This window comes from Nicotiana tabacum, chromosome 3 (genome assembly GCF_000715075.1).
Source record: "Nicotiana tabacum cultivar K326 chromosome 3, ASM71507v2, whole genome shotgun sequence".
In the NCBI taxonomy this organism is placed as follows: Eukaryota; Viridiplantae; Streptophyta; class Magnoliopsida; order Solanales; family Solanaceae; genus Nicotiana; species Nicotiana tabacum.
The window spans coordinates 68,499,577-68,512,267 of record NC_134082.1 but is presented as its reverse complement, the minus strand read 5'-3'; the positions used below and the strand labels follow the sequence as shown (position 1 = coordinate 68,512,267).

Genomic DNA, 12,691 nt, shown 5'->3' with positions numbered 1-12,691 from the left:
AGAATAATGTAGTAATTCCTTCTGTCCTTATAGCTCTGGATCACCCTAGGATACGGTTCAACTATCAAATCCTAATAGGCGACCAACTATGTGTTCATGTCAAATATATTCCACCATTGAATGACCTAAGAAACACTTTTCTTCTTTCATTCAATTGCCCTGACCAAGGTCTTAATTTGGTCGTTTATAATTCATGACAGCATGGAGCTTAAACTCATTACCAAGAGTTGACAGATTCCATCTTGATCAATCACTAATTTTACAAGTATTTAATCATACCCAATATCCTTTCAAATATCGCACTAGGGCCATAGGTGTCTAGTATCAAAGCACAACAAATAACTTGTAAATTACTATGACGATCTCAGGTCAAAGGAAATTCCTACATCATATTCTTCAAGAGAGAATGCCATATATTTTTATATCGAATAACGTTCACAAAAATATGTTCGAATCATTAAATATGAGATTGGATCTAGGGCATATCTACTATATCCCTAACAATCTCCCACTTGCACTAGAGTCAATCGCTCTTATACTTCATTCCCAATTTTCACTTGCGCTTGTCAAACTCCTTTGCACCAAGAACTTTAGTGAATGGATATGGAGCATTTTCCTTTCCATCAACCTTTTAAATCTAGACGTCTCCACGTCCAATGATTTCTCTTATCAAGTGATCCCTTGACAGAACATGTTTGGATTTTTGGTGTGATTTTGGTTCTTTTGCTTGAGAAATGGCTCCAGTGTTGTTACACAACAATGGAATTGTACCTTCTATCGAAGGAACCACACCAAGTTCAGTTAAGAACTTTTTCATCCATACAGCTTCTTTAGCAGCTTAACTAGCTGCAAAATATTCTACTTCAGTCACTGAATCAACTACTATAGCTTGTTTGGAACTTTTCCAACTCACTGCGCCACCATTTAAGGTGAATACATAACTAGAAATAGATTTGCTATCATCTCTATCTGGAGAGAAACTTGCACAGTATAACCTTTAAGTTTTAATTTAGAATCTCCATAAATGAGGAATTGGTCTTTAGTCCTTCTTAAGTACTTAAAAATGGTCTTCACCACCTTCCAATGTTCCTCCACAGGATTTGCCTGATATCAGCTTGTCACTCCAAGTGCATAAGCCATATCAGGATGTGTACATGTCATGGTATACATGATAGCTCCCATTGCACTTAGCGTATGGGATCCTACTCATGCGTTCTCTCTGTTCAGGTGTTTTAGGACAATCCTCCCTATTTAGAGTAATTCCAATGCCTATCGGTAGATAGCCTATTTTGGAATTATCCATGTTATACATTTTCAAAATGGTATCAATGTACAAAGACTGGGAAAGTCCAAGCAACTTCCTCGATCTATCTCTATAGATCTTTATTCCTAATATATAAGTTGCTTCTCCCAAGTCTTTCATGGAGAACTATTCAGATAGCCAAATTTTGGTATTTTTCAATGCCAGTATATCATTCCCTATGAGAAATATATCATCAACATACAATACTAAGAATATAATTATGCTCCCACTAACCTTTTTGTACACAGAAGTTTCTTCGCCACATATAACAAAATTGAACTTTTTAATTGTCTTGTTAAAGCGAATATTCCAACTTCAAGATTCTTGCTTTAGTCCATAAATGGATCTTTGTAGCTTGAAAATCTTATTATGATCATGCGGAGATGTGAAACTTTCAAGTTGTGTTATGTACATATCCTCTTCTAGCTCACCATTAAGGAAATTATTTTCACATCCATTTGCCATATTTCATTGTCAGAACCTTGTGTCGCCTCTTCATAGGTCTTAGGGTCATCATCATTATGATCAACCTCATTTGATACATCATCTTGTACCATTAGATTTAATCTAGTTGGTACATGACGTTCTCATGTAGACCTTCTAAGAGGTTCTTGTACAACTTGTTCACCTTGTGCTGGATTTTGTTGTTGTTTAATTTGGTTTGGAACTGGTTCATTAACTTGTTCTTGAACTACGTTTAGTTCTTGAACTTCAACCATTGAAGATGGCAACTTCCTTGTCAACTTCAAAACATCCAATAAAGGTTCTTCAACTTGGGTCTCATGATCTTTACAATGTGTTGACTCATTATTATCTTGAACTTCATCAAGTTCTATTTATCCATTATAATTTCCTTCTAAAAGAAATTCCTTTTCCAAAAAGGTTGTTCCTCTAGCCACAAACACTTTATGGTCAGAAAGGTGATAGAAATAATATCCCATTATTTCCTTGGGATACCCAATGAACCTACACTTATCAAATCTTGAGTCAAGTTTATCAAACTGTAGTCTCTTAACATAAGATGGACAACCCCAAACTTTAATATATTTAAGGTTAGACTTACATCTTTTCCATATCTCATATGGTATTGTAGAGACTAACTTAGTGGGAACTTTATTAAGTAAGTATGTTGCTGCTTTCAAAGCATATCCTCATAAATTTATTGGAAGATCAGTGAACCCCCATTATAGATCTCACCATATCTAATAAGGTTCGATTTCTCCTTTCAGACACACCATTGTGTTGTGGTGTCCCTGGAGGTGTACACTGGGAGAGAATCTCATTCTCTTTGAGATACCTAGTAAAAACTTTACTAAGATATTTTCCACCTCTATCAGACCTTAGTACTTTGATACTTTTACCAGTCTGTTTCTTAACTTCACTACGGAACCTTTTGAACATTTCAAAAGATTCAGATTTGTGTTTCATAAGATACACAAATCCATATCTTGACATATCATCAGTGAAGGTGATGAAGTAAGAATATTCACCTCTAGCTTGAATTTTTATGTGCCCACAAACATCTGTATGAATTAGTCCCAATAATTCAGAAGCTCTTTCTCCACTTCCAGTAAATGGAGATTTGGTCATTTTTCCTTTGAGACAAGATTCACAAGTTGGATATGATTCAAAATCATATTTGTCAAGGTACCCTTCCTTGTATAACTTATTAATTCTTTTCTCCCCAATATGACCAAGCCTACAATGCCAAAGGTATGCATGATTTACTTGATCGTCTCTTTTCCTCTTAAGACTTGAAACATGCATAATAGAATTAGCATTCACATTAGGTAAGACATAAACGTCATGTTGGAGATAGCCATTCACATATAAATTATCACCCTAATAAATAGAGCAAATACCATTGCCTATGTTAATGTGAAAACCACGTTTGTCTAACATAGAAGCTGAAATTATATTCGAAACAAATTTAGGAACGTAATAACAATCATCCAACATAAGTACTTTTCCCGTAGGCATTATTAAAGAAATTAATCTTACAGCTATGACTGCAAATTTTGCACCATTTCCAAATTGTAGATTAACTTCTCCTTTCTTTAGTCTCCTACTTATCTTGAACTCTTGCAACATATTGCAGATGTTATAACTACTGCCAGTATCTAATACCCACAGTGAAGAATTAGTAGTAGCTAAAGAAACCTTAAAAATATTTTTCATTAATGTCTCACCTTGTTTCTTGTCCTTTGGAGTTACAAGATACTCCTTGTAGTTTCTCTTCCAATGCCCTTTCTTCTTACAGTGAAAACATTCAGCATCATGTACTGACTCCAAGATCAAATCTTCAGAAAGCTCTTTACCAAGCTCGTACCCCAACTTCTCATGTTTTTCGGTAAGAATAATCATATGATTGACAAGGGGTCCAACTGGAGAGTTTTCAATGTCTAACTGTGTATCAACCATCTTCTTAAGATATTCAATGATTGCAGTTGGATCCATATTCTGATATTTCCTCTGGAGTTCAGAACTCATAGAAGCAAGAATGATGTGTTTAATAGCAAGGCATTCTTCCAAGTGTTTCTGATAAACCTTGGTGCCTTAAACATCATTCTCTGGTGGGATTATCTTTGCAGGCTTATCAATCACATCAATGAACTTTTCATGCATGAGAACAATTCTCAAATTTCTATACCAGTCATCAAAGTTTTGTCCTACCAACTTGTTGGTCTCAACTATTTCACGCAGTGATATAAAAGACATATTGATAAATCTAAAATATAGAAAAGAAAAGGCAATAATATAAGAACATATTTACAGATATCATAAAGACATGGACCTTTATCTAAATGATATTTTCACTAATTAATTTAAACTATTTACCCTCATTATAGTTTACAAAATCTTTATTTCTATTAGTGGAGTAAATGAATCCTTTAACAATATGTATGAGCCCCTTGAAAGTCAAGTCGTTTCTCACATATATTTTAAAGGTAGGTACTCTTACCAATTGTATCCCCATACAATTTCCTTAATAGCTCTATATCAAATAGTCCCTTGGTAGTCAGGTCGATCCTATTGGCATAGTTGAGTTCAACCATCATGATAGCAAAGAACTTATTAAATTTTATACTCCCCGGGTAGTCCAGACGTCTAGTAAGAAATTGAATAATTCTTTCAATCCATGCATCTAATGCAATAAATAATTTTAACATATTCTCGAACTATAAGTCTCCTGGTAGTAAGGCCGCGCCTTATAAACAAAAAATAAGTAAAATTATTTACTTTGATGGATAGCTATATAATAAAATATCTTATATTTTATTATTTAAGAACTCAAATTTTAGTAAGAGAGAATTGTTACTAAAACAACTTTTAATAACATGAAGATCAAATCTTTTATAGCATGTGAATTTAGTTCACATTGTCTACATGCTTAGTCCTAAATTGATTTACATCACATGTAATAAATAATTCAAAATTATGTAACGAACAAGCATATGACATAAAAACGAAATTCAACATCTTCTAACATGTTTATCTTATATATCACATAAAAATAATTCATGCCAAAAAAACTATTATTAATTAACATCTCATGAACTAATAACAATTAAAATAACAGTAGAATCCAATAACCTATTATAGATTACAATCATATCTAATACAAAATTTTCAAATTCAAGTTACGAACTATCTCAATAGTTTAACTTATATGTATATATATTTTATTCACAATAAAATTATATCAATCCATATACATTCGAACAATTTGACTATTGCATAATACACATGTATTATGGTTTGAACTCTTCAAATATAATTTTAAAATATTTCGTAAATAAATTTTAGACATAATAAACCACGGCTCTGATACCACTGAAGGATTGCGTATAGATGTTCGTAACACGCAGCGGAAGACAATAACAATCCTAGGCAGATCTTTTCGTGTTTAAAATTTATTTACATGCCAAAGATCGGATCTAAGACGTACTTGGTAAAGAGAGTCTCGTTTCAAAAATTTCTTCGATAGTGCGAAGACTCTATGCGTATCCACACCGAGACCGATCCTTGCTATCAACTCTTTGATCAATGAAACTCGCGAACAAAATTGAACGAAATATTGTGTTGAAATATTTCTCAAAAATCTCAACTCAATATTAGAAGAACAAGAAACACTTTTCTTGTAATTGTATTTTCTCTTAGCTTGTATTACACTCTCACTTTCACAAAGTGATTTTTCTTCTCAAGAATTCATAATGCAAATTTTGTTCCATCACCCTTTATATAGCATTACCTATAAACATTTTTCATATTTGGTTGAGGTAATGATTTACTTAAGTAAAAAGTTTATTCCAAAAATAAACTTATCGAAAAATTAGAATCCCATCTTAATGGGAAGATGCCGACACGTCCTTACGGACTTTCACGTGAATGCTGCTAGCGTCCAATTCCAAATTGGACTTTTGGTAAAATTACCAATCCAAATTCTTATGGGTTTGAAGTCAACTTTCACGTCAATCCAATTAAGATTTGGATTGATCAAATTAAATTTTTCATTAATATTATATATAAATATTTGTTATATATATCATACATATATTTCAATCAAGAGATATAATTTAATTTTCTATTCAAAATAGAAAACATCAATTTATTCACAATATTAATTATATCCTCTGTGCTAGCAAAGAATATAATAATATTTCATCTGGACTAACAACTAAATGTATTTGACTAATTAAATTCCTTAATTTAATTATCAAATAATAAGTTAATTAATCCTTTAGCAAAGATCAGAACCCTCGTTAGTGTGCAACCCCATAGGTTCAATACTAAGCCGGTAGTAAATTGACCACATCAATATACTAATCAAGGGTGGCGTCTAGCAACACTCCTTAACGACCAGATAGCATGAAGTATACAATTTACTCTCAAGAACCAGTAGAAGAATAATGTAGTAATTTCTTCTGTCCTTATAGCTCTGGATCACCCTAGGATATGGTTCAACTGTTAAATCCTAATAGGCGACCAACTATGTGTTCATGTCAAATATATTCGACCATTGAATGACCTAAGAAACACTTTTCTTCTTTCATCCAATTGCCCTGGCCAAGGTCTTAATTTGGTCGTTTATAATTCATGATAGCATGGAGCTTAAACTCATTACCAAGAGTTGACAGATTCCATCTTGATCAATCACTAATTCTACAAGTATTTAATCGTACTCAATATCCTTTCAAATATCGCCCCAGGGCCATAGGTGTCTAGTATCAAAGCACAACAAATAACTTGTCAATTACTATGACGATCTCAGGTCAAAGGAAATTCCTACATCACATTCTTTAAGAGAATATCCTATTGACAGTTTATGGTAATTCTAACTATTAGGAATTATCCAATGAATCGGTTCAATGATCATATCTCTATATGCATCATCTATCTATGTGATTTAGTTAATGAGATCAACTAATCTTTATCCCATAAAGACGATCACATAAATATTGATCTAACCGGATTACTAATGTCCAAATTAATAATCCTACGATCAAGAACAAATTTAGATTAAATTGTAAGAGACTTTGCTCTCATTATCATGATCTCTATCACGATGACAAGTCTCAAAATATAATCAAGGACCTTATCAAATTAATCAAATAATTAATAATAACTATGATAAAAGAATGTCATATATTTTTATATCGAATAACGTTCACAAAAATATGTTCGAATCATTAAATATGAGATTGGATCTAGGACATATCTACTACTATATCCCTAGCACCTACTTACTCTAGTGAATTGACTTTGTTTGTTTGTTTCTTGATTTTTCTTTCCCTTAAGAAAGAGACTTGTCATTTAATTTATGTTCCTCTGAAACAGTAGTGCAGTTTGTAAAATTATTTATGGTTTCCCAAACTTTTTGGTTCCTATAAAGCTCATACCTAAACGATTCTCATTTTGTAAAATTCATCATCATTTTCTCTTTTCCAAAAAAATAAATATAAAATTCTATGGATAGCTCACAACTTCATGTTGCTATAGTCTCAAGCCCTGGTATGGGTCATTTAATCCCAGTTCTAGTCTTAGGCAACCAATTAGCCACATATCATAACATCAAAATTACAATGCTTGCTATCACAACCAGCTCTTCTTCAGCAGAAACTGAATTCCTCAAGAAATCCACTCTCACCAATGAGAAAAAAACTATAGAAATAATTCCAGTTCCTTCAAACGATATTTCCCACCTAATAAATTCCAGCACTAAAGTTTTCACTAAATTACGACTATTAGTCCGCGAAACTTTGCCTAAAATTCGTTCTGCCATAGCATCCATGACTCATCGTCCAGATGCTCTCATTGTTGACATTTTTGGCACACAAATATTGCCAATTGCTGAAGAATTTAACATCCCTAAATACGCGTACCATCTTACTACTGCGTGGACATTAGCGTTAGCTATATATTGTCAAGTTCTTGAGAAAGAGATTGAGGGTGAATATGTTGATCTTAAAGAACCTTTGAAAATTCCAGGTTGCAAAGCATTGCGACCTGATAACGTGTTGGATCAATTGCTGGATCGGAGTGATCAGCAGTATGAAGAGTATGTTAAGCCAGGAATGGAATATACAGATTTTGATGGAATCTTGATTAATACTTGGGAAGATTTAGAACCTGAGACTATCAATGCACTTAAATATAATGAGAAGTTGCGATTACTTCTTAAAGTTCCAGTTTTCCCAATTGGACCCTTGAGGAGAAAAGTTGAAACAACTTCGAATGACGAGGTAATGTTACAATTCGTTTAAATATAAATAATAAAATACTTTTTTTTTTTCTGAATTAGAAGTTGCATCTTAAGAAAGGATGGATCCTTTCATCTTAAATTGGTCCTTTTTCCCCTAAATATTATTCCCTCTGTTATAGTTTATGTGAACCTATTTCCTTTTTGGTCCGTTCCAAAAAGAATGAACCCTTTCTAAATTTGGTAACAATTTAGCTTAAAGTTACAACTTTACCCTTAATGAGAAGCTTTTATAACCACACAAATACTCTGGGCCCCATTTGAACTTGTTTAGAACCACAAATTCCAAAAGTCTTCATTTTTTACTTAAACTCCGTGCTCAGTTAAACAGGTTCACATAAATTGGAATGGAGGGAGTATTTTTTATTTTGTGGACAAAAAATTACTAGTAAGTACTTTTTAGTAGTGCATCTAAGTATTGTATTCCCTCCGTTTCAATTTAGATGAGTTAGTTTGACTCGACACGGAGTTTTAAAAAAAAAGACTTGGAAAGTTGTGATTTTAAAAGCTTGAGGGGTAAAAGCTTTGTGGGACCATAATATTTGTATGGTTATAAAACAACAACAACAACAACAACAACAACCCAGTATAATCTCACTTAGTAGGGTCTGGGGAGGGTAGTGTGTACGCAGACCTTACCCCTTCCTTGGGTAGAGAGGCTGTTTCCAAATAGACCCCCGACATCCTTCCCTCCAAGAACTTCCCACTTTGCTCTTGGGGAGACTCGAACTCACAACCTCTTGGTTGGATGGTTATAAAAGCTTATCATTAATGATAAAATGATTAGATTGAAGAGTTTAAAGTTAAATTATTTCTAAATTTATAAATGTGTCATTTATTGTGACGGAGTATGATATCTCTTTTTCCTCCAAAACATTCTCTTTCTTCTCCAAAATTCCGTACTTAAAACTATATTTATATTCATTTGCATAACAATCAAAATTGCTATTGTTTTTCATTCATATTTCCAACAGGTGATTCAATGGTTAGACAAGCAAAATAATGAGTCAGTGCTATTTGCATCATTTGGAAGTGGTGGAACCCTCTCAACTAAGCAAATGACCGAGCTTGCATGGGGTTTAGAATTAAGTCAACAGAAATTTGTTTGGGTTGTACGTCCCCCGTCCGACGGTGATGCAGATAGTGCCTATCTGAACTCTACCGGAAAAGAGACACGTGGCATGTCGGAATACTTGCCGGAAGGGTTCTTAACTAGGACTAAAGATATGGGTTTGGTAGTGCCTATGTGGGCCAACCAAGTCGAAATTTTGGGTCACTCGTCACTGGGTGGATTTTTGACACATTGTGGATGGAATTCGACGATGGAGAGCCTGACAAATGGGGTTCCAATGATTGCATGGCCATTACATGCTGAACAAAAAATGAACGCCGCCATGTTGACGGAGGAGCTAGGGGTGGCGATTCGGCCGGCAGTTTTGCCGACAAAGAAATTGGTGAAGAGAGAGGAGATTCAAGGGATGGTGAGAATTTTGATGCAGACAAAAGAAGGAAAGCCTATAGAGGAAAAGGCTAAGAAGTTAAAGATGAGTGCAGAAAATGCACTAAGTGAAGGAGGTTCATCTTACAACTCCATTTGTGAGCTTGTGAAGGACATTCAGAGCAGATAGTTGTAATCCCATATTTTCTTTGTAAATGAACTTTATTTTCAATTAAGAATAAATTGTCTTTTCATGCATGTCAAATTAGGGCCATCTTGTAATATTTTTGGACATTCGATATTTGAAACTCATCTGCTCGATTAATTTGAACTCATGTCAAGTAAATTCATTAAAAATAAAGAACTTCCTATTAAGAAACTCCGCATTATCAAAACTCAAATGGGCTAAACCGTACCACTGTACGTATTAATAATGCAAAATAATATTGAGGAAAGGGATGTGGTACTATAGTATCCTTGTGGTTAGTAGGAAAAATATATATATATATATATATATATATATATATATACTAGTAAAGAGAGCTCGTGCTCTGCACAGGCCCAACATGACAAATATATGTAAATAATGTGGGGTCCCTAAATAAAATAAACAAAAAGAAAATAAGAAAGAAAAAAATGTCATTGGTTGAAACCATGGCAATAGTAGGCGGATGTAAGGTTGGGCGGTGGAACCAATTTCATAACCAATTTGCAATCTTTCAAATTGGCAAGTAGGCAACATAACAGAATTTAATCAATTTTTGTGAGCATTCGTTCAACTATAAATAGGGATGATGTTGCCTCATTTCAAGTACACTAAATCGAGAGAAGCCAAAGAGAGTTGGAGAGAGTAATCCACAGATTGTAATCTGTGAGATAAATATTGAGTGGGTATAATATTGTAGTGAGGTGTATAAAATAAAGAGTATTATTTCTTTCGAAGTTGTAGTAGTCTCTTGACACTACTAAGTTGTAATATTATAGTGAAAATATTGCTCCGTTTGGGTATTGTATTTTACCCCATCAATAGATTTGGTGTCGTTGTTACTCTCTTGTGTTATTGTGATTTATCGTGAATATTATTCTTGAGCAGGATATTATATTTTTCCAACAATGCGGTATCAGAGCCATGGCGAATAATGGTCCGCTCTCTTTTTAGTACCCCCATCTCACAAAAGATAATTATGAAAAATGGTGTCTACGTATGAAAGCCATTCTTGGCTCCCAAGATGTGTGGAAAATCGTAGACAGAGGGTATGCAAAATCCGATAATAAGGAAGCTCTGCCTCAAAGTGAAAAAGATGTCTTGGTAAAGTCAAGGAAGAAGGATCAACAAGCTCTCACGTTCATCCACCAATGTTTGGATGATGCCATGTTTGAGAAGGTGGCAGATGCTACCACCTCAAAGGAAGCTTGGGAGATTTTACAAAATTCTCTTCAAGGAGTTGACAAGGTGAGGAAGGTAAAACTTCAAACTCTAAGGGTTGATTTTGAAGTTTTAAATATGAAAGAATCCGAATGCATTTCGGATTATTGTTGAAAAGTGAAGGCTGTTGTAAATCAGTTGAGAAGAAAAGGGGAGGACATAGAAGATGTCCGTGTAGTAGAAAAGATCCTTTGCACTTTAACACCTAAATTCGATTTTGTGGTGTGTACTATTGAAGAGTCTAAAGATTATACTCAATGATGGTGGAGCAATTGGAGGGTTCATTACAGGCCCATGAAGAAAAGATCAAAAGGAGACAAGAAGTGTCATTGGAGAAACTTCTTAAAACTCAGGCATCCTTCAAGGATTATGGAGGTGAAAAAAGCTATCGAGGAAATGGGCGAGGATGAGGCCCTGGTAGTCGTGGAAGAGGAAGAAGAAATGATAACCAATTCAACAATGAAGTTAAAATCCACCAAACATTCAGAGGTCGTGGTCGTGGACAAAGAGGAGGAAGAGGACGTGGCTACTACCAAGAAAATAATGGACAAAGATATGACAAATCAAAAATTGAGTGTTATAATTGTCATAAATTTGGCCATTACTCTTGGGAATGTCGTAGCAATGTTGAAGAAAAAGCTAACCTTGTTGACGACAAGAAAGAAGAAGTGGCACTCAAGAAAGAAGACAAAGATGATTGCATCTAGTTGTATTTGGACAATGGAGCAAGCAATCATATGTCTGGATACAAAGAGAAGTTTGTGGAGATCAATAAAATGGTGAGAGGTAATGTGTCCTTTGGAGATACCTCAAAGATTCAAATCGAAGGGATATGTACGATTCTGATCTCCTGTAAACATGGTAGTCACAAGTTAATTCAAGATGTTTATTATGTGCCAAAATTAAAAAGTAATATTTTGAGTTTGGGACAACTTCTTGAAAAAGAATATGACATCCATATAAAAAAATATGCATCTTTGTATTAGAGATTCAAGTGGAACTTTAATTGCTAAAGTGCATATGGGAATGAATAGATTATTGTCACGACCCTAAACCCAGACCCTCCTGATGGCGATTCTCGTGAAGACAAGGCCAGCCGACACAACACCCAGTTAAACTAACCAATAATACTTCATAATTAAGTCATTAGTAATGATAAATCTCATAATAAAGTGAAATACAGCAACTGTAGAAAACCAAACACAGCCCGACATCGGGGTGTCATCAGTCATGAACATCTAACATAGGTCTAGGAATACGGAAAAAGGGACTGAACGGTCTATTACAGAAATCCAGTACAAGGGAAGGAAATAATGATAAGAGGGAGAAACACTAGGCTGCGAATGCCGAGCAGTTACCCAGTGGACTCCAAAAATCTGCTGGAAGTTATCAACCTCGCTAGCAGGACCTGAGGCTCCTGAATCTGACACATGGTGCAGGGAGTAATGTGAGTACTCCGACTAAGTGAGTAATAATAATAAATGAAGACTGAGCGATAAGAAATCACGTAAAAACACAACAACATGCTATAAAGAAGTGGTGTAAAAATAAATAATAGGCAAAGAAATAGTGAAATCTTATCAAAACACCTTAGTTCAGAATAAGCTTCTTAAAAACGCCTTTTTAACAGTTAAACAAGTAAATGACAGGCAACTAGAAAAGATAAACACATAAAAACTACCCCTCGGGCATAATATCAACAAAATCAGCCCCTCAGGCAACAACATGGAACAACACCAGCCCCTCAGGCTATATCTCATATCA

At 34.4% G+C, this 12,691-nt stretch overlaps 1 protein-coding gene across 1 annotated transcript; it reads left to right on the top strand.

The window, feature by feature from the left end:
* Window positions 1-7,134: 7,134 nt before the first annotated feature.
* Window positions 7,135-9,766, top strand: LOC107819809 (anthocyanidin 3-O-glucosyltransferase 5). Its single transcript, XM_016645962.2, has 2 exons — window positions 7,135-8,046; window positions 9,038-9,766. The coding sequence occupies exons 1-2, from the start codon at window positions 7,273-7,275 to the stop codon at window positions 9,689-9,691; spliced, it is 1,428 nt and encodes a 475-aa protein (XP_016501448.1). The 5' UTR covers window positions 7,135-7,272; the 3' UTR covers window positions 9,692-9,766.
* The last annotated feature ends 2,925 nt before the right edge of the window (window positions 9,767-12,691 follow it).